The sequence below is a fragment of the Rhipicephalus microplus genome, chromosome 4 (assembly GCF_043290135.1).
Source record: "Rhipicephalus microplus isolate Deutch F79 chromosome 4, USDA_Rmic, whole genome shotgun sequence".
Taxonomy (NCBI): Eukaryota; Metazoa; Arthropoda; class Arachnida; order Ixodida; family Ixodidae; genus Rhipicephalus; species Rhipicephalus microplus.
This window is the reverse complement of record NC_134703.1, coordinates 31,402,763-31,429,659: the sequence shown is the minus strand read 5'-3', so window position 1 is coordinate 31,429,659 and position 26,897 is coordinate 31,402,763. Positions and strand designations below refer to the sequence as shown.

General features: G+C 46.9%; 1 protein-coding gene across 1 annotated transcript in view; it reads left to right on the top strand.

Moving 5' to 3' along the window:
* Positions 1-26,897, top strand: part of LOC119171596 (uncharacterized) — a 77,807-nt gene that overhangs the window by 9,594 nt on the left and 41,316 nt on the right. The window contains exon 2 of the mRNA XM_037422374.2: positions 10,026-10,183. Within this exon, the coding sequence (XP_037278271.2) occupies positions 10,026-10,183 (158 nt within the window). The remainder of the gene's footprint in view (positions 1-10,025; positions 10,184-26,897) is intronic.

Genomic DNA, 26,897 nt, shown 5'->3' with positions numbered 1-26,897 from the left:
GCGATATCGTGTCAAAGGTCTGACTTCTTCTGCTCTTTGTATGTAGTCGTGAACGTCATTGTCATTCTCGGGCGCCTCGTCGATAGGTAACATTGCATCTAAAGGTGTCGTTAACGTCCGGCCAAAAACAAGTTGGAATGGCATCATCCTTGTTGTCTCTTGCATCGCAGTGTTATAGGCGAATTTTGCATAGGGTAATATCTTATCCCAATTTCGGAAGGTCAGACTGTTCCTACAAATGTCACTATCACCGATTCCATTGAATATTTTATGTTGTTAATTGTACGGGTGCACCTGTACACTAAAACTACACCCGCACCTAAAACAAATCGAGCACTTCTGCAGGTGTCAGGCTTGTGTCTACACCGCGGACTAATCCTTTTGAGCATGCGAGTTGTGCCGGAATAAACGGGCTTACCAGATGCGCTGCGAATTCGGAACATTGCAGGAGCTCACGAATGCATTCCTGATCTGCGGAACAGCACAGGATGCCTCCGCGACCAAACTGGCGGACCTCGGTGATCTCCTGGAAATGCGAAGTGGCTTTTCGAAGCTCCAATTGAATCGCCTTTGGGTTCTTCATTGAAATACAGCCCCAATCTGTAGGTACCAAAGGCACAAGGACACTGCTCGCCCCACTGCGTAACAAATACACTATCGGTCACTCGTTGGCGGGAGTGGAAGCTAACCAAGGGGAGTGCTTTCGGCCAGAGGAAGAAAACGACATCAAGATCGAATGACTTGCTTCAGCTGAGAAAGATCGATACAGTTACCGAAAATAACGAACTCTCAAAGAGCAATAAGTATACTGCCACCCGATCCTAAGCCCGGGAAGCTTCTTCACAGTCGAGCTTCACAGTATACAGGTACGGAAGGTGCACAAGACGGAGCCTGGAAGCACTGCGAATCTCGCCGAAGACGTGGACGCAAGCGACGGATGCGGTGACGACAGAATGGTCGTTATTGCAACCTTGTGCAATAATTTCCTGTGCAGCTCAAGAACTACGCCGATTCTTCATCTTCGTCATGCTCGTTGTCTCCTAGTTGTCTCGAGGATTCACTTCTACCTCTTCTTCCACGTTCTTCTTTCTTTTTTTTTTTTTTTTTCATCGCGGGTCGCGCGCAGCAGGGCCCCGCAGGCTCGTGCGTTGCAAACCATCTGGAAAGCACAAGTGTCGGCTAGAGCGCGTAACTTGAAATCACATTGTGTCAATATATTACCTTCGCTGTGTCCTCTTTTATTGTCTTTTTTATTTCTCCTCTGGTCCCTTCACACAGCTGACCGTTGAAGTGTCGGAAGACTGTGCTTGGCAGTTACTGCAGTCAGCAGTATTTTATTTTTTTTCGTCTATTTTTGTTATTCATCATCATCATCATCATCATCATCATCATGATTACTTATTGACCGTAAAAAGTACCTGTTTGGACATTACATTAAGGGTGGGCATAAATAGGAAATCGGGTATGTTGAAACACTCGTAATGACACAACCATGATGATGGTCTTCAAAATCACCTTTTACGCATTCTCACAAAAAAGTATGTGTTGCGTAGAGAACGTAACAGGGTTAGTTGGTAATGATTGCGAGTTTCAGCTTGTACGTGTTCATGTCTGCACAGGCCCCTGCCCTTGGATGTGACGCATCTTTTGAGCGTAGCCACCGGTTAACTGGCGATTTCCTCTAACCGTCTCTTCATTTGCTAGAATATTATGCATACCCATCAGAGAATGGATGAGTGTTTGATGGTGAAGAATCTCACTGTCATCGATATCAAGTGCAACCATGCGAAAAATTCGCGTTCGCTCGTCTATAGCTCTGTCTCGTTTATTTCACTCCATGACGATCAGTTTTAAGGCAGTCGCGAAGCATTTGGACCTCGACGCCCAGAAGGCACCGCCAGGTCGATAAGATGTTGTTTTTAGACCAACTGACTATCGCCTACTCCCGCCAACGCTCGCAGTAGCGACGAAGTATATATAAGGGACAAGCGCACACCCGGCCGTTCTTGATTGCACCCTGCTTTCTGGCACTGGAGCAACGCGGGAAGCAGCTGTGCTTGTGTATGTACCTTGGCATCGGCCCGCACGGGCCCCGAAATGCGGCGACGACCGGGGTTCGTGGTGTTGTCAGACGCACTGGGCCCTGGATCCGAGCCAGAGCATGGCCTTAACCCCGCCGCAACGTGCATGCAGTCACGAACGCCGCCGTGTGCGCGTGTTGCGTGTGGGGCCGTAATGCGCAGTTAATTTAGGAAGTGCGAGGGGGAAAAAAAGAAGAATTTTTTTTCTCTGATTCAGCAGGCAGGATTGACTATATGTTTCCGTCATGTTCTAAAACGCGCTGACGACATGTGCTTGTGCAGTTCTACCAAATGCACTCACAAACTGCTGGGAAAGTCAATTTTTATTTTTTCGCGAGTTGTCATCTTTAAACTTTTGACCACGACTGTACATATAATGTTACATTTTCTTTGTTACGTATTGTACAGAAAACGATAGTGTCCGGTCCACAGAACAATAAGAGGGTTAAAGAAGACGTAGCGCAAGGGAAGGAACACACAGGCCAAGCGCTGTCGTGTTCCTTCTGCTTTTCCCATTCACAAATGTGCGGCCAACTATCCGAACCACACTACAGAACGTGTTTCACCTATGTTGGTGTTAACTGCTCGACATATGTACCGCCAATAAAAACGATCAATATGCCAAGCAACGTAAACGTCGTCGTATTGTGTTTCATTTTCTGTCGTTTGTTGGCGGTCCATGTGTCAAGCAGCGATACGTCTACGTGGCTCGGGTTGGTACACCATGGAGACGAAGATGTGAAGGGAAACGGACAGCAGTCAACAATGGGCTTATTGAACCGCTCGACCACTTCAAGCTACAAAAACCACTGGGCAGAATACAAGACGAATGCCATACCATTTTCACTGTTTCCCGTATAGTGAGCTGACGCCAAGGTCCCAACTCCTTTGATCACCAGAAAGATGCGCGAGCTATTTCTCACATCAATTTTCACAGCATACGCCAGACCCGTGGATACGACGGCGTCCACCAATCGTTAGTTTGAACCAAGCAGGCAAGCCGATGTGAACCAATTCAAAGACGTATTTTTGGGTCCTCATAACAACGCACAGAGAACAAATCCATCGAGATATTACGCTCACGGGCAACGCCGCCGACGCCAACCACATTGGACGTTCTGCAACGTGGGCGTCTTGAGGCTATCGCTTTGAAACTTCTGTTCCGGGGATCAGCTCAGCGCTAGAAGCTTGGCCTGTTTCGAACGCCCGTTATGCACGCCAAAAACATAGCCAGAATTTTCTTCTTCTTCTTTTTTTTGGGGGGGTGATGGGGCGGGAGGGTATTATCCACTCCCCCTACTGCTGGCATCGCCGATGGTGCATGGTGCACAAAGTCGCCAACAACAGTTTGTCCCCGTCTACGCGGGCTTTTTTTTTTTTTTCAGGTCAAGGGCAGCTAACAAGGAGGAATAAACTTTATTACAAGAAACCAGCCGGTTCAGGTGGTCGGGCCTAGGCCTCCCATGAGGGGACGTGCAAGGGCTTGCCTCGACGCCGCCTCACGGACGTGCTGGGTTGTTCACCGGCTAAATCGGAGCTGCTTCTTTACAAGCCCATTCAGCGGGGACTTCCCCCCAAACACCTACATGAGCAAAGACCCCGTGACACCATCACCCTTCACCTTCAAGATGGCAGCTAACAAAAAGAAAGAAATTATAGCCACTGAACAGTGCCCACGCGATGGAACATATAACGAGACGGCATACTACAGCCATGTAATCTAATTTCACTATCTGCTCGTTCCTTACATAGTTTAGAGTGCAAATCACGGTGGTTCAAATGCATGGCGAAATTATATAACTTCACAGTGTTATATAGGCGCAAGAATGAAGAAACGCGTCTAGTGGTTGAAGCCTCTCACATCGATAGTAGTGGAAGTACGTGCGTAAGTCAGCCTTCGATTAACTTGTCGAAAGAAGAAACTCGGAGCTTGAACACTTATCTCTCGCGTAGGAATTTCATATCTCTAGTGGCGGAATGTCATATACACTTCGCTGTCCCACCGAGTCATTGATAGAAAGGTTTTGACTAAAGCGTAATGAATGTAGGTATGCGAATACATCTTGGGATGACGATAGTTATAGCGCGAAAACAAAACGACGACACAGAGACAAGAAGGACACGAAAGACACGTGTCCTTCTTGTCTCTGTGTCGTCGTTTCGTTTTCGCGCTATAACTATCGTCATGCCATACCAACTAGCCCAAGCTGCCACACATCTTGGGAGTTTTGGCATGTCGTAGCTCTCCGCAATAATTTAATGTGATCCTCAAGCTTGCATTTAAGTTCAAGGAAGCCGGTGTGATTAATATTCGCCTCCATCGTAATGGCGCTGCCGAGAATCGAACCCGTGTTCCCGCGATTAGCTCAACATCCGCACCGCTAAGCTACCAGGGCGGGTGAGGATGTATGCGTGCTTGTTTATACTATATCACGGAGCACCTCGGTGAGAGCAACACGACTTGGCGCAAGCTATTCGTGGATTGTGGAGACTGATCACGTGATGTGCGAAAGCGGCTCATCGTCCGAGCATTCTCGAGGGACCCACGCGGTTTCTTAATGTAAACTCTGGAGCTAGCGTTTCCACTCGAGAAAGTAAACAAGCGCACAGCCTGAAAATAGGCGCCCACGTTTTAAAGCAAGCGTGGAATGAATGGCGGCCGGCCGTAGTAGCACTTTTTCTTTTTTGCGCTGCACTCACTAAAACCGTGCAGCATATGGCTCAGAAATCAGGCTTAGAATAATGGCTGACCGTATCACATAGCAGTGCTGGTGATTATTTTGCCTGCAGACCGATTGCATTTGAACTGGTATAGCGCATTACGGGGAAGAAGAAACGGCCGAGCAGACCGACACAAGAGGACAGAGCGCTAACTTCCAACTGAGCGCTAACTTCCAGCTAACTGAGCGCTAACTTCCAGAGTGCTAACTTCCAGCTCAGTTGGAAGTTAGCGCTCTGTCCTCTTGTGTCGGTCTGCTCGGCCGTTTCTTCTTCCCCGTAATGCGCTATACCAGTTCAAGTACGACGAACCAACTCGCCCAATCTTCAACACTCGTAGACCAATTGCAGTTTGACATAGCATACGAAGATCCTTGTCAAGACATCTGTTCAACTAAACGCGGCTTCCTCCATCAGCTGTTTGCTCAATGTATCACTAAGCGATGACACAAGAGTCAGCGTTATTATTGTTGTGTTACACGTGTTACGCTATTGTAAGACGGGAAGGCGATAATCCGCACTCGTATAAGGCAATTGAGCCGCAATGTGTGCACAGTATGTTTCTCACTAAATCGACCCTTCGATAGCTTTATGGCGGTACTTCACTCTATGCACGTCTCTTTCGAATGTGTGCAGACGTTAGCTAAGTACTCAATACGCGCCCGTAAGGCAATCAATCAGCGCGCCTACGTAGCCGCCTAGTTTGCTGACTCGATGGATCGATGCTGGCGGTGATGGCAACGAATGACGTAGGGTGCGCAAGTGGGAATCACCACTTTTTTTTGTTTTTCTTATGAAAATAAATTGAAATTGAAATGACGGCTGGGCGCTCTGTAACGGGTGGGAAACAATACACCACGCAATTGTTGCGCGATTCGCATAGTAAGAGGGGTTAGTGCGATTACGTCACACAATATTATGCCCGTTGAACGTCATTCTTCGCCCGACGTGTCTCGTCTGTATACAGGGTGTTGTTCGAAAGCGGTTTCAAGCACTGACGTAGCTATGTGAGAGAACGCTTATTGGTGGTTTCGATTCCAGCTAAAACCTTTTTTCTTTTCTTTTTTTTTTTTTGTGTGTAGGGGACGTTAGATGGTCAGGTGACTTTCTGCCATACACGCCGCGTTTTTCGGGTCCACGGCGTCTGGTGAAGCGCTTCAAGGAGGCTGTGGCTTTGAAGCTTTCCGAGAAAACGTCCTCGGATGAACCGAGTCCCGTGATATACACTGATTTGTGTGAGAGAACGTGCCGTCGCTTCGTTCCCACAGCGACTGCTGGTGTAACCCGAGGCCGCGATGGATCCCGCGCGCCGATGTGCGTATACAGGTTGCGTCCCGCCCCCCTCGCCCTCCGCGCTCCTTGGGAGCGGAGAGAAGCCGGCACACTCGAATGGCCGCGCGCTTCGAAGAGGCAGGCATCTCTGTGTTTACGCGTCGCTAGCAGTTGGCGATGCGAAGAGGAACGCGACAAGGAGCCAGCCGGCCGACGGCCAGCATCGCGCGGTCGCGCTTATTCGTCCGCTTTGCCACCAGGGCGCAATCACGTGGACAACGTCGCGTCGCAACCTGCCATGACCTGCGACTTCGCCTCGCAGGTAAATGGCCCTAACGGGCGTTAGCGCTGCATCTTGCCGATCATGCTTTTTTCTTCAATCCTCGTTGCGTTACTTTCACGCACTACGCAAGCAGCACTCTTAGCACTAAGGGTTCCGCACTGCAAAGATTGACTGCAGCGACCCGATTCACAGCCTGGGTGGCCGCGTTTCTATAGGAGCGAAATGTAGAGGACACCCGTGTGCATACACTTAGGTGCACGTTAAAGAATACGTGGTCCAAGTTATTCCGGACACCTCACTATACGACGGGCCTCATAACCATATCTGGGTTTTCTCACGTAAAGCCCCAGCATTTATGATAATATTATGCGTTGTGAAACTGAGCATCATACGCAAGGGACTTCTTTAATAATTTTGGGCAGGCTTCATTTATCTGTAATATGCATCATTCTTGACCAACGTCTGTTGACACGCACTGCACGAGAAGACACTGGTTGATACGACACTTCTTTGCTTCTTTGCTGCAGACTCTAAATGCTCTCTTCTTGCTTAATGTGTTTTCATATTTCGTCTATCGAATGAGTTGCGACGCGGGGCGAACTTTTTTTCTTACTGGCTTCGTGAAACATATCAACGTTGAAGAACCAAACAGCTTCCGAAAAAAAAAATCATAGAATTGCACAAGAACAGAATGCAATGCTTTAATTGCGTAGCCTGTCTTTGTGGTCGGTCGATGAGCTTTCGAGCTCCTCTCTCATTTCACCTGTCTAAACACACACGCCCGGACGTGGCCTCCTAGCATTTTCAGTGTGGCTAATGTTTCTTCATACGAAAAGGCTCGTGAGCTTTGGCGTAGAGTGCTCACAAAAGACAATTCGCACGCGTCCTGCTCCAGATGATACCTAGACCTGAGAAAATGGGCGAAGACCTCGAAGTAATCACCTGTGCACTCCGAGAAGCCTCAGAAACGTGGGTGAAAATGTGTGCGCTCTGAGGGTCATGCAGTAAGACTGTTTACCCCGTCGGATTTCAGTCACTTAAAGAAAGGTGAACTTCCGATGATAACTTCGAGGTCACTCTCCCGTGAGCTCGGTGTGCAGGCCCGTAGCGAGGAATTTTTGTCGGGGGTTGCTCAATATTGAAGGACCTTGACTGTATAAGAAAACACCTATTTCACAACTTATTTACGGTAAAACACCTTCCTCCATAAGCATTTCGGCAATTGAGGGAGGGAGGGGGGGGGGTGCCACTGGAACATACAATTGGAAGATCCTTAAGTCGCGCACTCGTGTAAACTTATACACTTATAGTGAACTTGAAGATGGCGCGCTCCCTGTAATCGCAAGGGGTTGCATGTGTCTCGTTAGGGTCGATGCTTAGTCACTTCGTATGTTAATTAACCTATATCGATTGCCCTGGAATGGCACGACCTACTGGTAAGGTCAGTGTGCCAGGTATACATTACAAACGGCGGCTGTGGGTGTCTCGACGGATGATATATTATGAGAGCACCAGCTCCCACATATCTTGGCCGGCCGCCGTTGTGGAAGTTGTTTGCGATATTGCATGAGTCCAGCGTTGTAAGTGCGGAGTTTGAGGAGATCTGCATTGAAAGGTGCTTGGCCAACATTTATGGCCTGTCGGCACGGACGCATGGCTGAAATAATCCTCTTGGGTCGCGGTCTTATCTGCGCGCTACGAAAGGAAGCATCACGGGCGGCGGCGGCTTTGTCTAGAAGCCAAGGCCTTTTCTCCAATAACATATCGGCCCCCGCGACGCTAATGTCGGTGACTTTGCTGAGTTGCAGCGTGCCAAGTGCTTGTCACTATGTGTGTGTGTGTGTGTGTGTTCAGAGAACAGTGACCGATAGGTACAAAAGGATGAACATTGTAAGCGCGTCACATTGCAATAATGAACGGGGCTACAACGCGTGAAAATCTTGGATATTCATTTATGTGTTAAACAAAAAATCATTATTGCATTGCATAAATGCTTTGGACCGAATAGTTTCACTTGTTACTTTGGCAGGAATCAGCGTGTGTAGCAATAATGATATGTGGGGTTTAACGTCCCAAACCACCATATGATTGTGAGAGACGCCGTAGTGGAGGGCTCTGTAAATATTGACCACCTCGGGTTCTTTAATGTGCACCCAAATCTGAGCACATGGGCCTACAACATTTCCGCCTCTGTCGGAAATGCAGTCGCCGCAGCCGGGATTTGATCCCGCGACTTGTGGGTCAGCAGCCGAGTACCTCATAACCACTAGACCACCGTGGTGGGGTGTGTGTAACAATATCTGTTACAGCCGTGAAGGAACATAGGTGGCTTTGTATACACTTCATTCGGCGCGTCGACTGCGCGACCAACTGCTTAGAGCACGGAAGGCTCTGACCCCTGTTTTCTTCTGTAGCATTTATGCTTGACACCTGCGAGCAATTAACCTTACGTAGCCAGACAACGCGACCCAGTCATGGCTATTAAATGTTTAAAATTTCTCTGGCAATTAAATACACGTGCAATGACAGAAAATCTGCTTCAGTCTCAAAAAAAAAAAAAACAGTCGGATCCACCAACTGCCTCACGAGCCGTTGTGGTTTTTCTTGCCATGATTATAGGAATGCAGTTGAACAATCGTACGGCCATTTCGTTCTCGCCGAAACGATGGCCGTATGCTGAGCGTCCCCGTTATAACGAGGCGTAGGCCGGCGGAATATCCAGGGGTTAAGCACAGAAAGCCCGTTCCTCCTCCCTCCCCTCTGAAGTTTTATTTTGCCATGACATACAGAGCGAGAAAATGGTCATTCCAAGAAGGTTCTGCCCCCCCCCCCTCACTCCAAAAAATGTTCTGTGCGCCACAAAGCTCCTTTTACTTTAACGTGGCCTAATGGCTGATGCAGCCTAATAAGGTTCATCCAGACAAGACGTCGGGGGAAAATAAAATTTTATAAAGGCTCAGCTTCTAAAATTTCTCTGCTTTTCATTCAGCAGAAACGTGCGATGGCAAGTGTTTCTATTCAGAGATTGTGAATATGAATTTGCTAACCTGTGAAAATATCGACATATCACTTGTTTGAGAGATTATGGCGAGGAAAGATGTCTACAGGGGACTTTGATGATAAAGTCTGTGAAAAAGGGAAAGAATTGTTTCTTAGCGGTGATGTAACAAGCTGTAGAATTCAGTGTGATCTCTCGTGCTCTTTCAACTTATCTGTTAGCCAGCTGCTTTGATCATATCCCATAAAATTTCCTGATTAACGTTGTTAGTAATGTCTAGAGAAGCCATTGCGCACACTAAACACAGGATGGTTCACCGGTGCTTAAACGGTGCTCAGGGCGACAAGTGTTTCTATCCTTAAAAGTTCGGGCTCTCTGTGTTCTTCGTGTGCAAGCTCTCAAATTTACACTCCTTTTCGCAATATGTCCTTCGCAAATATGTCCTGCGACAGGATTCGCTGAAAACTGGGCACAACAAACTATTATGGTGTGGAATATTTTCGTGAATACGGGCTTTATAATGTGTCGGAATTCAGATTTGAAGCGTGCATGTAGACAGTCAGAGGCATTGCGTTTTGCTCGTTAAGGCATATCTGCCAAGTACGCCTTATGCCCCAACAACCCGACCCTTTCTCGGCGCAAAAGAAACTCATTCTCGCACTGTCTGACGCAGGTCGCCCCGCCAAGCGCGCCACCGCGGCCGCACTCTCCCCCGCCGAGGCAGTGGGCACCACGGTGACGTCATTACTGCCGAGAGAAGAAAAACCGGCAACCAAGTGCGCTGACGGCAGCGCCGGCGGGGACCGGGGTTCGGCGCCGCACCGAGAAAAGGTCAGTAATTTATTTATTTATTTATTTATTTATTTATTTATTTATTTATTTATTTATTTATTTATTTATTTATTTATTTATTTGAGCATGCTGCCATCTTGCATGGCAAGACGTGGCATGAGGGAGTATGTACATATTGTCAATGATTTGTCTACATATCAGACGCAACAAAAATACAAAGAAAGAGAACAATAGAATAAATGGAGTATCCGGGTTAGATCGTGGAATAATGACTATAATAAGGCAACTGTTGCAAAAGTCTTTCTTTCAACTACTCTCAAAAGCATCCCTCAATTCCATTTCGAATCCCGTGCGATTGTAGCCGAACGTGAGTGAATAGAATATAACCATCATACTTAGAACGAATATAAATATTTAATACATGATTGAAACTTGCCAATAACTGTCACAGTTTCTTGAAACCGAGAGAGAGAGAGGAGGAGGAGAGCCATGCTCAGACGAAGTGCGTGGAGAAGCAGTACGCACGCGCACACGGCGCCGTGTATTCACTATTGATTGATTGATTTGTGGGGTTTAACGTCCCAAAACCACCATATGATTATGAGAGACGCCGTAGTGGAGGGCTCCGGAAATTTAGACCACCTGGGATTCTTTAACGTGCACCCAAATCTGAGCACACGGGCCTACAACATTTCCGCCTCCATCGGAAATGCAGCCACCGCAGCCGGGATTCGATCCCGCGAACTGCGGGTCAGCAGCCGAGTACCTTAGCCACTAGACCACCGCGGCGGGGCGGTATTCACTATTGCCACTTCTCGTAAGGAATTGTATACAACCTCAACAATTCAACCAAGATTGGATGACTACAATGCCAGTCTTCTTATAACAGTGGATAGCCAATATCAGCCAAGATTATCCGTAGTTTAGGCAATATGAGCCAGTGCTAACGACTACTCGCATAGTATACATCTTTTCACAAACTGCTCCCTGGGCGCCGCCATATTTCTCTCTGGGCTGCGCTAAGTGCCTCCCCCCCCCCCACCAAATTCCCTACCGAGGCTGTGATGTCAGCCTTTGTACACCCGCATGCAGCCCAGCATGGCGGCGTTTTTCTCTCTCCAGAGAAAAGGTCTATACGCGAGTAAAAATGGCTGTTGAGGTCACGTGACTTACACTGCACTGCGTGCAATTTCGGGCCGCATATTTTGTCAGACATCACTCGCCGTAGGACGAAGAGGATGGAAAAGTCCAAGGAAGAGGCTGCAGCCCTCAAGAACTGTGGCAGCTTCGAACTATCGGTGGCAAGCCTCAATCAAGTGATGAACTGGGCAGTTTTCTGTTTTTCTCGTGGGTGTTTCTTTTGTTTCCTCCTCTCTCTTTTCTTTTTTTCGCTTTATTTATATTTATTTATTCCTCTGTCTTTATCTATATCGCTCTCTTTCTTGCTCTATTTTTCTTTCTATTTTATACCTTTCTCTCTTCCTATTCCGTGCTCAATTTGCTTCCTTTTTTTTTTCCTTTTTGATACATCGTCTGCGTTACGGAAAACGCACTAGTTCTTTTTCTTTCTTTTCTTTCTTTTTTTGCTGATGATTATAAGTGATTGTCATCAAGACACTCGAAATACAACAGGAACTAAGAAGACTTCTCCTCGACACGAACTCGCGCTCAGTATGCTACACACTGAGCGTTACGCCAAGCGGCAATGACAGCATACTACAGCACACGTCAGCCTGACCCCTGAGGTGCTCCGCACTCGGAACGGACATTCAAACGAAGGGCTTACCCGGATTTATTTTTTCTTAGTCTTTCTTTCTTTTTTTTAATCTTTACTCAGATGTGGAACATGGCAGTGTTCTTATCAGACAAACTGCATCTAATGAAATGTGCTGCATCTGAGAGAGCCAGCAAAAAATCGTAATAGCGGCATCCGCATTTATTGCCCTTTTGCCGCAAGGTGGCGCACACAGATGGCCAGCGCTAGGGGCTTTAGCCAGCGCGCCAGACGATCAAACGGGGTGTCAGTGGCCGCGTGCGCATCACTCCCCCATCGCAGGTTTCGCTACGGCGATCTATAAATACAGTTGCCGGGAAACTCTCGGTATGATTGCGAGGGTCATGCGGGAGAAGTCAACTGGAAAAGAGAGAGAAAGAGAGAGAGAGAACGGCCTTCGAATGCTTGAAGCTTTACCAGCAACGTTGTCGCAGGCAGGATTAGGGTCTAAAGTGTTCGACCCCTCTTGAAATTCTTACATCGGGTTCGTAATTCGTACATGTGCAAAACACACAGACGAACAAACATATCGAGAAATCGGATTTACAGCTTCCTTGAAATAAATTTCTGGCTTCACCTTTGACCAGCGATAAGTTGCCCCGCCGCGGCGGTCTAGTGGCTAAGGTACTCGGCTGCTGACCCGCAGGTCGCGGGATCGAATCCCGGCTGCGGCGGCTGCATTTCCGATGGAGGCGGAAATTTTGTAGGCCCGTGTGCTCAGATTTGGGTGCACGTTAAAGAATCCCAGGTGGTCTAAATTTCCGGAGCCCTCCACTACGGCGTCTCTCAAAATCATATGGTGGTTTTGGGACGTTAAACCCCACATATCAATCAATCAACCAGCGATAAGTTCACGTATACCTATAATGCCTCAGTTGATCACCTCCGTCATTCGTCGTGTGTTCCGATGGTGCGATTTCTGGACGCTCCGTTTGAACTTTGCACTTTCACCCATTCAGGTATTGGGCCCTCTTATTATGCTTCCCAGCTATGCGTGATGCTCGAAGCTTCGCATGCGCGCACAAAGCAACGCTTGTCATGGACATTGTGTGTGTTAAGGTCAACATTTATGTAAAGTAGAGCTATGCGGACGCGATTTATGACGAAGGACTCTCTCGCCCCTCCTTCGAGGTATATTTCACAGTTTGATCGTAGAACGTAGCCATACATTGTTAAATAATTAAAATAACGTCCGTAATCACTTCAAAGCATATTTTTTTATGGCATCTATGGTTAAAATACGCCTTTTATGGGCGTTACAAACGTAATTCATTGGAAGGCTTACCAAGTACACTTCGTTCAGTTAGGAACGTATTATTTTGTTTACGAGAACATCTCGGTACTGATTTCTACAAGAGAAGCGTACGAGGAGTTTTTTTAGGGTGAAGATTCTATATACTCAGTAGCACTATGATTACACTAATAAAATTCCTTATTGTTGTAATGATTAACATAACGAATTGGTTATACGAGTTGACAAAGTAGTAGTGTAATGAATTATACCAAGCGAGTAATTTCAAGCAAGTCATTTCCTACTTTCCCAGTTACATTTGACTAAAATATAACACATGGACTTCTCCTGTTGTATGAGAAAATTGACCAGAAAAAAACAAAGAAAAAATATCGAATGCGAGTTAGTCCGAGTACCAAACCTCAAGAGCGGGAACGAGGCCGTGCCACTGAAAAACCACGTAGTATCCGAACTCGAATAGATCTGTATTTGCTCATTTTTGTTGAAGCAATTTTGTTACGCTTCAAAAGTAACAGTGATGTAATGTCAATACTTTTGGCCACCTTTATTTTGTTTACATGACTTAATCCTTATAAATACATAATAGTAATTAGAAATGTAACCTAATTACTTTTAGGAGTAATGATGTCACCTCTGGAAGATTTATGCCTTAAGGAAGAAAGAAACAGAGGTAAGAGATAAGTACTGAAAGTGCACGTGACCTCACGAGAACTTGGCGGACCAGGTCTCCGGCCTGCGCATGTCGTCGAGTCGAGGCATGAGCTGAAGAGGAGCCGGAGATCGCGGAAAAAAACAAACAAACGGCTTGGCGCGAAATGAAGAAAGTGATGTACGTGACGGGCCAAAATAGAGCTCGCCAACGGAGGAACACGCTCTGCGCTGTTGCCCTTACTGCCATTTTCGGTATTTGTGTGACGCGCGCTATGGAAACACGAGGCGAGAATGTTTTTCGCGCGCTAAATATAAGCCGTGGCTGGTGGCGCGGGAAATTTGTCTTGGTATCGGTTTTCGCGCCCGCCCTTGTGCACCCGTGTTCCCAACCTCGGAGTGCGCGCCACTCGCGTGTGGCCGTGAGAGGCCTCTGCCGGCAGATGGCGTGCAAATATTTCTTCGGCTTCGTGCTCCGAGGGTGGTATCGCGCCGTAAAGGGTCGGGTGGCTGACTGTGTTTTTGCCCGGAGGGCCAGAGGCTGAGAGCACGGCGCGGCCGTAGTGTATACACACCATTCCACATCTTGTTTTTTGTATTGTAACAATGATGTCTTAGTCCATGTACTGTGGGTACGACTGGAAATGTGAGCGTGTAAACGCTATATTGCATGGTAAGCTTCTGCAAGCAAAGTGTATACACCATGTTATGTCAGTGTGTTTTGGCGTACTATATATTTTTCATTGTTCTTTTTTAAATTTTTGTTTCGGGTAACGTTTTTTTTTTCGCTTCAGAAATTGTAGTAATGGAGTAGCCGAGGTAATATAAACCTCAACCTCGCCCCAGCTACCAGGCATAACAGAACAAGGAGATAGAGACGGGGTGCACGACGGACCGCGATACTCGATGTGTGCCTCCGAAATCGAGCATAGTCCAGCATTATAATAACCTCGTCTATTCATAAACGAAAGAAAGATACGACAGTCACTTACCAAGACAACCGGATGATGAAGGCGAACCGGAATGCAGCAGTAATGAAACGCTATAGTTGCATAGTTCTTGAGTTGCAATAAGTATGAAGCTTCGAAATTAAATATATTTTACCAGGGCCAACTTGCCCGAATGCATCTTTGGTCTTAAAATCACAGATGTTGTCGGAGTTGTAAACTAAGCGAAGATCAGTAGGCCAATTGGGATTACGGAACTCACGTAAAAAACCACGAGTGATGCTGTGTATTTCACCATGATGATGATTTATCCCGGGTGCAAGCAGCTGTAGATCACACTCGTTCAGGAGAAACGGACGTTAAAAAAAAAGTGCTTTCGCGTTCGTAAAGATCAAGGGCTGTCATTGTGTTAGGAAATCCACAGATGGCGAAGGCTGGCAGCCAAAATTATTGTGTCGACCTTACCTTGCGCGTCGCGTCGTCTCTAACTTATTCGAGTTCAGCGAGGAGTGGCGTGGGTTGATGACCTTGAATGCAAGCCATTACTCGTTTGTGAAGGCACGTTGCAAACTGACGCGAAACGTTCACGCAATTCAGAATTCATTGCGCTGCTCTCGAGTCAACCTATATATACAGAATCTTTCACCGCAAGAAAGTAGCCGTAGACATGGTCCAAGCAACTAAGGAAGCATAAGCTTGGAAGTTGTCGTTGCGGCATTGCCATATGTTGCCTAATATATTGAGTTTTTTTTTCTTTGCTTTGTTTTACAGTGCAGCTATCTTACGCTTCAGCATGTTCCGTAACAGTCGGTGCCCGTAGAAAGCTGGCTGCCACGACTGAGCCGGCAAGTCACGTAATCTTACTTCGACCAGTGAGACGTAAGCGCAAGCACTTCAGATCTATAGCGATGAATTCACGAGAACACGTTATTTTGCTAGCCAATTATATTTTAATGGGACTTTCTGAGGGCATTGTTGGCACATGCTGATAAAAAGTTGCTGCGCGCAATAAAAAAAAAACCATCACACAAGAAAGATGCACGATATACAGGCGCTACTTGTTCATGTTTGTTAGTAATATAGACTCACGCGCACAGAACTACCAGTTCGTCACGGGTTTTTCTAAGCACATGTGACCCCACTAGTCAATCATGTAGACTTGCGCGTATAGGCGTTGCTGTGCCTGTACGACGCAGTGTAGCGAGTTCTCGATTCGGAGGCCGAGGGCCAGCGCGTGCGTGGAGAGAGCCGACAACTCCACAGTGTGACATCGTGAAGCTGAGGCAACCAAGGGTGGCCGCCTATACTGGTGAGGGTGGCCACTGCAAGCACGGCCACCAGGGGGATCATCGAACATGGGGGATCAATGGAAAGCTTCACCTTACGGCCATCTTTACGAAGATTCTTTACCATCTTTGCGTTTGATGAGGCACATAAGACTTCCGCTTTAAAAATCATGTCTGGTTAGATTGAACCATGTAAGCGTATAAGAACCAGAACACAGACTTTGCAGAATAGTTCGGTGATATATGCGCATAATGCTCGTTTTTGGAGCACAAAAGGCGGCATAAGTTTTCGTTGAAAGTGACAGATTCGTATTCATTAAGATAATAATAGTAATAGTAATAAAGAAACGAGTGGCATCACACTAAAATATGTATGCTGCATTTTTCTGGCTACACTACTCGGCTTTTGCCATGTTAAAAAAAAAAAACTGGAATTTACCTCGATTCTTTGATTGCCGGCGTTTATAATGAACCGGATTCATAAACCTGATATGCGTGGCCAGTGAATCATGACGTGATGTTATATTCAACGATGTCATTTTCTTAAGACATATTCGAGTGTGCGCGAATGCTCATACTACATGCCCTAGTGAAGAAAAAAAAAACAAATGCGTCTCTCACATGTAATTATTCGCGCAGTAGCACGAACTTCCACACGGACAGCGAAATAGCAGGACGGGACGCAGCGCTGTTGATAATTGGATGTTTATTCCACGTGATCACGTAAATATACAACACCGCGCAAGGAAAAATGGTGAAGATAACACTGAGTCTAGTCCATCTTATCGACCCAGCAAATCAGACACGTGGCTGACGGGACAAAAGTAGCATTTCCCATTCTGATAAACCAATCGCTGGACAACTAACATCATCCCTATTTTTAATACCACAACTGTTCTCGGAAATAATAATAATAATAATAATAATAATAATAATAATAATAATAATAATAATAAAATTGGCCCCGTATCTGCATATTAATCTGCAAAAGTCGTTGAAAGACGATAGTCTTACGTCTGGAGAGATTGAACAAAACGTTTATTTGATGTTCTTGGGCAAGAAAATCGGTGAATGGTATTCTGAAGGCGCTGCGTTAGAGTGCCTCGAGCCTGCAGCGGAGGCGAACGAGAGCATCAAGTCACGTCCCACGTGAGACATGATCGCCATCTGGCATGTTGTCTTGAAAAACAAAACACGCGGCTTTGAGACGGGCGTGCGCGCCCGTCTCAGAGGCGATAAAGTGTAGAACGCAAGGCGACGGGTAGGTGCCACCACCGTGTCGTCTCAGCAAAGCGTTGGAAACACTTACCTTTTCGTGCAAGCGTTACATGGTCAGCGCCACGTGATAAACGATATATACGGTATTTAGAATAACTTATGTATGCATTTCCTGGTAAAAAAGGCACATAAAGAATATACACGTGTTGTTAAGGTGCCTCAGATATGCGCGATAATTGCTTTTTTAATTGACAATCGCACAAGTATGAACGCTCAATCTTGAGCAACGTTGGTGGGTGCTGCGGATGGGCTCAGCCGTTTCGGGATATCCGCTGGTGCCGTTTAGAATGCCCGGTACAGTTAAGGGTGGACAAACAGACAGACAGATAGCCAGACAGACCAAACTTTTTGCGTCGAAGGTCCCCAAGAAAGACTATCGCCTTTAATATAATGCTAGCTTTTTGTGAGAGCACTGGAAACTTCGATTATTTGGTGTTCTTTAACATGCAACCAGATCTAAGCACATGGGCCTCAGTTATATCGCTCCCGTTGAAAATGCGGCCGCCACGGCCCGGATGTGAACTGGCCAAAATTTGTGGACAAAGAATGTGCACGGTTGAACAGGGTCTTGCAACGTCGTTCATTCGCCGTCCATGTGGTTGTTTGCACGAGTGTTAAGTACCACCGACTAGACCACCAGTTTTGTCTCTCGCATATTCTGATCATTTCCTATAGGGTATCCGGTTCCAACGCTGTGTTGTGGTGTTACTCACGCGGCGCTGCGTTCGAATAATGAGCCCGAAGTACGCAAAAGTAACTCTCCATCCGCCTTGTCATCATCGTTCTATGCGTGATGAGCGCTATTTGCGTTGACGTGACCGTTGCCCAAAAATGGGACGACACGCCGCGACACGAACAGCTTTCAGGACACGAAGTTACGTCTTGCTCAATTTAGCAGTCCACTGTCTTTGAGCTATTATGCGACTCATGGAGGAAAGTAGTTGTCATGAATGTGGAGGGGGGGAGGAGATTGCGCAACACGATTGAAGAGTCGGCCCACACGTGGTCAAACCGTCATAGCGTGCGGTAGGTACAAATATTCATAGGTTTGTTTTCGAACCTCCTCCTCCGTGACCAGACACCAAAACCCAATAGCTTGGTAAATCTCATTTAAGTTTTGTCGGGCCGACACCACTGGCTTCATGGAGCTCACGCAAAAACTGGCTGCATGAAGTAATGCTCCCTGTCCAGCTTTTTTTCTTTCTTCTAATGCCAGCAGTATTGTGCGCCGGGCAGACGCAAGTGGTCGTATGACGGACGAGGGCCAGCCGACCGACAGTAGACGTTATGGTCTAGAATACGTCGACGCATGGCTCTTAAGAGCACATGGACTTTGTACACATATCATATCATCAGTCTGTTGTTTGCATTGGCATCGCGTCAACGTTTCGCACCGCACCATCAGGCAACAACTAGGTCTGCGCACACGTCTGTACGTCCGATCGAGGTCCTTGACCTGGGAATACGCTCTGGAATTTCTTCGGCGGTTTCTGGAGGGGCTAAGTAAACCCCCCGCCAGGTTTCCCGAAGGCGGCATCTTGCGGGCTGCTTTTATGCACGCACAGAGGAGGGTAACAACAACCGCACAAAGGTTTTTGCGCCCTGAATGGACGGCGGCGCCGCTGTCCCAGCCGGCGTGCAACCGCGGGGTCAGCCTTTGTTGGCCGTCCTCTGGTGGACCGTGAGGGAGGGATGCGTTCCTGCGATCTGGCGCGTGATCGGCGGGGGCGGTTGTTACCCTCTGTGACCTGCCGAAACCCCGCGAAGGGAAAGTGTGCGACCCCGTGACTCGGTTCCCGAACCTGGTAGGGATCCCCTCCCCCACTTCTCTGGCCCGCGTCTCCGCAGAGCAGCTGCCGAGTGCTATGGACGCGCCAAAACGCGGCTTTGGAGCCTCGAGTGAAAGCAACGTTTCCAGAAAGAGGTTCTGTCAACGTTGAGTGAAACGGGCGCTGCCTTACGCGAACCCCGCAACCGACGTCTAGCTCAAACTCGCGCATCTACTCCTTCGTAGCATGCACTACGCCGCGTCAGGGCCAAACCTCATAAGCGCGAAAATCCAAGCGACAGCGACGAGCGACGCTATGAGCGACGAAACAGGGCGTTCGCGCGACGTGTCGCGTGCTCGTTTTCGCGCGATCGCTCGGTTCTCCATATTTGGAAACCGTCGCTCATCGCCCGGAAGTGCTGGGCTCAAGCAGCCAATAGCGAAAAACCGGAAAAGACGAAGACTACATAGGTGCACGTGACCCTGCCCGAGTCACGTATGCGCAACAAGAAATAACGCAATGTTTATTACGCATGTGCATATAAAAAAGTGCTGCAAGGCAATAATAAACACTTTCTGTTTCATTACACAACAATATATCTTCTTTTTAAATTGCATACCGCTCGCTACGCGGTTTTCTTGGTGCGAGTAGACGGCCTCATGCCAGCAACAGTGGAATTCGCTCGCCGAAGCCGTCGCGTGAATGAGGTTTGCCTGCGCTAGCGACTGATCGCGCGAAGCCGATCTACGTCGCGTCGCTTGTCGCTGTCGCGTGCATTTTCGCGCTTGTGAGGTTTGGCCTTCATAGATTGCAGGCCTCGCTGTTACAAAGAGCTCGGATCGAATTACTTCAATGATTACTAAAAACAATAGTTTCATGTTTAAAAATCACAAATTGATTATGACGCACGTAAGGCTAGCCTTTATGCCATGAACCTAAACCTAAGCACATTGGTGTTCTTTTCATTTCGCGATCATCCGGTGCCGGAGACCAAACTCGCGCCCTTGATCTTATCAACGCCACACGCTAAGCGACCGCGGCGTTTCGCCGGTGAATACGGCTGAAGTTTCATGTAAAAAACGGAATTCAGTCATGTCGGATGTAAATGTGATGAAACAGAACCAGACACCTGCAAAAAAAAAAAAGAATTCGTAATAGTTCAATCTTTTGCTTTCACACTGCGGTCTTGTTTAAAGACGGTTCCAGACACATATGGCGAATACGCATTCGCATTTGCATATATTTGGCTAAGGGTATCTGTTGTAGTGTGTAGTGGCTATAGAAAAGAAAGCATGTTCTCTCCTGTCGCAATCGCACGCACTAAATGGCACACCCCGTCAAAGCGCACTGTTCAACAAGCGCAAGTGATAAAATAATCCAGCACACAATCTCCTATCATTCAGTGCGTGGCCAAGATTATGAGAGTAGCGAATTCAATCACAATCGACTTAAATTTACTGGCCGGTGACAGTGTACATGCATATTAACATTCGTCGTTTCCCGGTCAAATAAATACATACTGTTTCGTTGTTTATTTTTGTACGTGAGCTTGCGCTCTTCATTGTCACCTCATCAGAGAAAAACGGAACTTTTGCATGTGTATATCATGGTGTGCTTTCGCTTTCAGTCAGCAGATATGCTCTCTTACTCGTCACACAGTACAATCAGCTGCGTTGTGCTGGCCCATTTTTCGCCAACCTTTTCCGAAGTGAGCCGCGGCAGTTGTCACGCCAGATTACTGTTTCTTTACTTCAGTATTACTTTTTTTTTCTGTCACCTGAAAACAGTCTTACTCCCTCTTTTGACGAGTGGCATCCGAGGCGAAACCGTATTAGAAAAAATAAAGGTAATAGCCAGAAAATCTCCGACTGAAAAAAAAAAGGAAAAAAATGGAGAAGCGACAGCCCGAGCTGTGAAGCCAAGGAGAATCACCGCGTGAAAACATGTTTTGTCAACGGACAGTGTGAAAGAAAAGTGATTTAGCGCGGAGTGAGTGCGCACCTCTTAATTATGCGACTCCCCCTGGGGGGTCTCCCTCGAGGCCGCGTTGAGGAGAGCTGGCTATTGAGAATTCAAAACTCAAGACAATAAGCGACACGCGTGCTACTTTCTCGGGATTCGTGCAACGGTCTTGCAAGGAGGTGTGCGCCTGCCGAGCCGATTCTCGTCGCTTTGCAGGCCACTTTTCCCAGAACAATTCTCGACTGAGCTTTCGTCGGTTGCGGTTAAGAGAAACACGTCGGGCTTTTACACTGCGTGTGTTCTCCAGATTTAGACAGTCTTTTTTTATCACTCGCACCGCACCAACTGACAGCCTGCGGAATTTATTGGCAGTCTTTTATCTTCCGTACCGCCCACACCGCTCGTAGTTTACTTTACCATTCAACATGCAAAGCGGAGGTGCAGGGCTGGCTGATTTCGCGTAGGTTGATTTAGAATTACCGAAGCTTCTATGTGCGCAGTTTTCACTTAAGTGGATCGGAATGCTTCTTCATACTCATCCAATATAGTTGTGCGTCCGTGGTGATAAGCTTAACCAGTAGTCGCTAAAACAGGCTGTGTAAAAAAGATAAATGGAGCAAAAGAGGCGCTATTTACCTGAACGTTCTTGTAACAACCTAGATAAAATAGGACAAAGCAGGCTGTGCAAATTAGATAAATGGAGCGATAGAGGCACTATTTACCTGAACGTTCTTGTAGTAACATAGATAAAATAGGACATAACTGCAGGCTGTGCAAAATAGATAAATGGAGCAACAGAGGCGCTATTTATTTGAACGTTCTTGTAGTAACCTAGATAAAGTAGGACGTAACAGGTGGGCCAAATGTGAGAGTTAGTCATCATCATCTTCTTCCTCAATAGTTGTTGTTGTCGTCGTCATCGTTGTTCTTGTTGTTGTTGTTGTCGTCATCGGTGCTTGCAATATACATAAATAGCGCTGTGCTGTGCACTCGACATCATTGATTTACTGAATACCGCTATCATACGCCAAGGCGCTCTACGGGCAGACCCTATCACCACGCTGCTGTCAGAAATTCAACAAGCTCTAACTTTACTACATGTTGCAGACGCCACCAATGCGAACTCCTCTTTCAGAAAACCACGGTGCGGTTCAAAAGCAGGCGTTAGTCAAGCCGAAAGGCGAGGCATGCATATTCACACTGCATCAAAAAGAAACAGAATTCTCGAATGCCTCATATGGCACGCGCCATGAGACCTAGGCGTATGTTATGGTTGTGCGCGCACGAAACTTCCCGTTGTGTCAGCGCTCGTGTCCTCCAGTTATTTGTCCGTCGTCTGTGGCACGTTGCATGTTGAACCAAGTAGAGGTGCAGTCTTCAAGATCGTCACAAAGCTCGCATGTGAAGACGACTGCGGCCTGACTGTCATAGCATGTTTAGAATATAGTCTGTATTATTTAAACAGAATACGCCGTACGCACATACATACATACATACATACATACATACATACATACATACATACATACATACATACATACATACATACATACATACATACATACATACATACATACATACATACATACATACATACATACATACATACATACATACATACATACATACATACATACATACATACATACATACATACATACATACATACGTACGTACGTACGTACGTACGTACGTACGTACAACACTGCTCCACACGGGTCTGTGCTCAGCCGCATTGAAGCACTCGCACCTCTTGCAAGCCCCGGTGTGGTGGTCTAGCGGCTAAGGTACCCGGCTGCTGACCAGCAGGTCGTGGGATCGACTCCCGGCTGTGGCGACCGCATTTCCGATGGAGGCGAGAAATGCTCTAGGCCCGTGTGCTCAAATTTGGGTGCACGTTGAAGAACCCCAGGTGGTCGAAATTTCCGGAGCCCTCCACTACGGCGTCTCTCATAATCAAATGGTGGTTTTGGCACGTCAAACCCTACAGATCAATCAATCATCACCTCTTACAGAAGTCAACGCACGCCTCATTTACGAGCAGCTGGCTTTGTGGAACCTCCCGAGCTGAGTCACAGTTACGGACCGAATGGCGAGGCTGGTGTCATTTCGGGCGCGTCACTCATCGACGAGCAGAGCCGCAGGTGCACCGAACCGTGCTCAGCCCTCTCTTTCCTCATCACAAACATGAGCCATATATGAGTTGGAACGCTGAATGCTTGTTTATCGAACGATTATTTGTAATGCACTCATATGATTGTTAACGCATTGAATGGCCAGAGGCACCTTTCATATGGAGTATTTCGTTTATGAACAGTTCAGCGCTTCACCCGTCTTGGTGGTCTAGTGGTTGTAGTGTTCGGCTGCGGAGCCGAAGGTCGCAGGATTGAATCCCAGCGGCTGCATTTAGACAGTGAGGAGATATGCTCGAGTCCTGCAGTGTACTTAGGTTTAGGTGCGCGTTCAGAACTTCCGAAGCCCTTCATTACGGCGTCCCCCATAATCTTATCGTTGTTTGTGGGCGTAAAACCCCAATCACTATTATGATTGGCTCACAGCTCGCCCACTACACGTAGCCGTTATGACCTTGAAAAGTTGATCTTAGCGATCCATGTAATGTTACTCGTGGTGTGTAGCAGTTACCTTTTAACAGACGCTAAAGGTTACAGGCTGACAGGCTTATAGGCAGTACTATAGCTTAGGCTCTACATTCCTAGGGCAAAATTTGTACGGGGGCGAGTTTCATTTGCTGAAGTTTATTTATGAATCTAGCGTGAACGTTTCAATAACGTTTACGAACACGAGAACCATATACTCCGAATGATCACTACAAAACGCTGTTACGCACTGTATAACCTATATATACGCTTTGTTATACCGTGCCCCTGGCTACACGCCACTGATACTGTGCAATGGCTGTGTTTAAGGCGTCATTATAGAGACGTTTCGGTTAGCAATCAACTGTGGCTTTTTTCAGCATATAATTGTGGACAGTAGATCTAGAGATACCATGCACGACGTTATGTACTTCAGCGAAACACCTATATGTGCTCGACGTATTTGAATTTCCGCCTGTAATCAACACTTACACATTAGGTTTAGAGGGCGCTGTTACGTGAACGACGTCGTCAGCACGTGCACGATGTGCTAACGCGCAGTTAGGTCGATTCATTTACTCATCGTAAACCACCAGTTGCACTGCTTTACAGGCAGTGCACCCGATTGATTTGATTGATTGATATGTGGGGTTTAACGTCCCAAAACCACTATATGATTATGAGAGACGCCGTAGTGGAGGACTCCGGAAATTTAGACCACCTGGGGTTCTTTAACGTGCACCCAAATCTGAGCACACGGGCCTACAACATTTCCGCCTCCATCGGAAATGCAGCCGCCGCAGCCGGGATTCGAACCCGCGCCCGGCGGGTCAGCAGCCGAGTACCTTAGCCACTAGACCACCGCGGCGGGGCGGCAGTGCACCCGGAGCAAGTGCTGTAAGGCAGTGCGCGGTGGGGTGCACTGCCTTACAGGCTGTGCACTTGACGCCGATCAGCCTAAAGGAAAAGCTGACTTCTGAAAAGGGCACTCTTCCGTAGATCACAATCATGCGGTTTATAAAATATATCACTAATCCGCCACATGCAAGAAACCGGTATTCATATAGACTATGAAAAGGCACTTGACACGGTATACAGACAGCTATTTTGGAGTTGCTGTTTCGAAAAAGAGCACTTGAAGCATGTGTGAATACCACAGCCACTTATGGAGACATTGCACAGCGACTCTGCTGCTCCTCACGAAACGGAGAGCAATCCCTATCGGGGAAGAGGTGCGTAAAGGAGATACATTCTCTCCACCGCTATACTGGCTGCTTGCCTAGAAGGATCCTTGCAACGTCTATATTGAGAATAATGAACAGGAATGAAGGGCAACAAAAAATATCTCAGCAATTTATAGTTCACAGAGTGCTTTTTATCAGTGACGGGGATGATTTGCACGATAAACAAAATTACTAAGCATTTAAATGGAGAAATCGTGAAAGTGGGGAAAAGGGATGTGGAGAAGACACACGGAATTTTAGGTGATCCAACAGAGGATCATGAATTCGTGGAAGACAACCGCACTATTGAAGCAGTAAAACAGTATGTCATTGTAAGACAAATATTAGCCATGGTGCATACCTATATGTAAAAGGAAATCCACCAAAGAATAAGGATCAGTTGGTGGTCATGCGGTAGGCATACGCAGCTCATGATCGGTAGCTTACAAGTGTTACCAGTGGGCAGAAACGTGAAGAATAATAAAGAAATTCGGGAAGAAGCTAAGGATCACACAGCGCACCTAGGAGCGAAACGTTATCGATGTAACTCTATGAGATATGAGGAAAGCTAACAGACTGGATCAGAGGACAAACAGAAGTTGCCAATATTAAAAATCAGTAATAAAATTGCAGTAATTTAATTACTTTTTGTCGAGCATTCATTGAAATAATTTCAAAATGACTTCATTTTTCAAAAGCAATAGTAATGTAAGACCGTTGCTTGTGGCCATATGCAATTATTTACACAGTTTAGCTGTTTCTTTAGGAAATAATAAAATCAATATTTAACGCGATATAATTACTTTGTCATAAGTATTGTCAACGGGGCAGGCCACGTCATAAGAAGTACAAATAACCGATGGTCAGTTCTAGTGACAAAATGGATACCAAGAAATGAAAAGTCCGAGAACGCCCGAGCGCTGCGTGGAGAGATGAAATTAAGAAATTTCTGCAGACGCACATGGAATCAGTATGGCCCTCGGCTGTGTGCTGTTGCTGCTAGCATGCGCGCGTGTGCGTGCGTGTGTGTGTGTGTGTGTGCGGGTGTGCATGTGTGCGTGTGCGTGTGTGTGCACGCTTGTGCGAGTCTGTGCGTGTGTGTGTGAGCGCACGCGTTCTTGTGTGTTTGTGTGTGCGTGCGCGTGCCTGGAGGTGTGACGTATGCAACCTGGGTCAGCGTGAGAAGTGGCCGTCACCAGCTTTTCAAGTTGTGATGTATGCTCCTGACCATGTGGGTTTCCTTCCTACTCTGTACTCTGTAACGAAAAAAAAAATCATATATGGGAAATAGTATAAAGGAAGACTTGCTTTTCTCTCGCCTCATTTGAGCATATGCACTCCCGGTGTTCCACCTGATTTGGGATGTCCTGTTGTGTCGCGCACTAGTGTGCCATACTTGTGCCAGTTGAGCCCACCTCGTTCCGCTGTACCACCGCTGAGACAGTCGCCGAAACGTGACTCGTCTGAAATTTTCTTCTCGTTCCTATCTAAAGAGCCCGTCGCGGGCCCGACGATGAGTGCAGATCACGAGGTGAGGCGATGAGTCCGTAAACGTTCTTGCGTTTGCGTATGCGCGAGCAAGGGCGCTGCATGGTGGGAATATGAGATGCGGAAGTTTCGTGGCTTTTAGTTTATCGGCACCACGCGATGGGGTTCGCTGAACGCACCATATATGACGTATATAGCTTTGCACAAAAGAAAAAAAAGAACACCCGGCGACTTCGAGGTGCCTTTTCTGAATGGAAAACTTCGGAGTTTAGGACTCAGCCAGCAGGAACCACCAGATCTATATCAAATGGAAATAAAGAGACGCTAAAGTGAACTTCGAAAGCCTGGTCACTAAATCGAGGAACGAAACGACCCTTTCTTCATAATTTTTTTGTATCTTTCTCAGTAATGGAGTACAAACAAAAATTTAAATAGAAAGCCACATGTTTAAAAAAGGTAGAAAAAAGGTTAGAGGGGCGGTTTTTCATTCCGAGTGATTGAACAAGCACGGCCGCTCTATGAAGAAGAA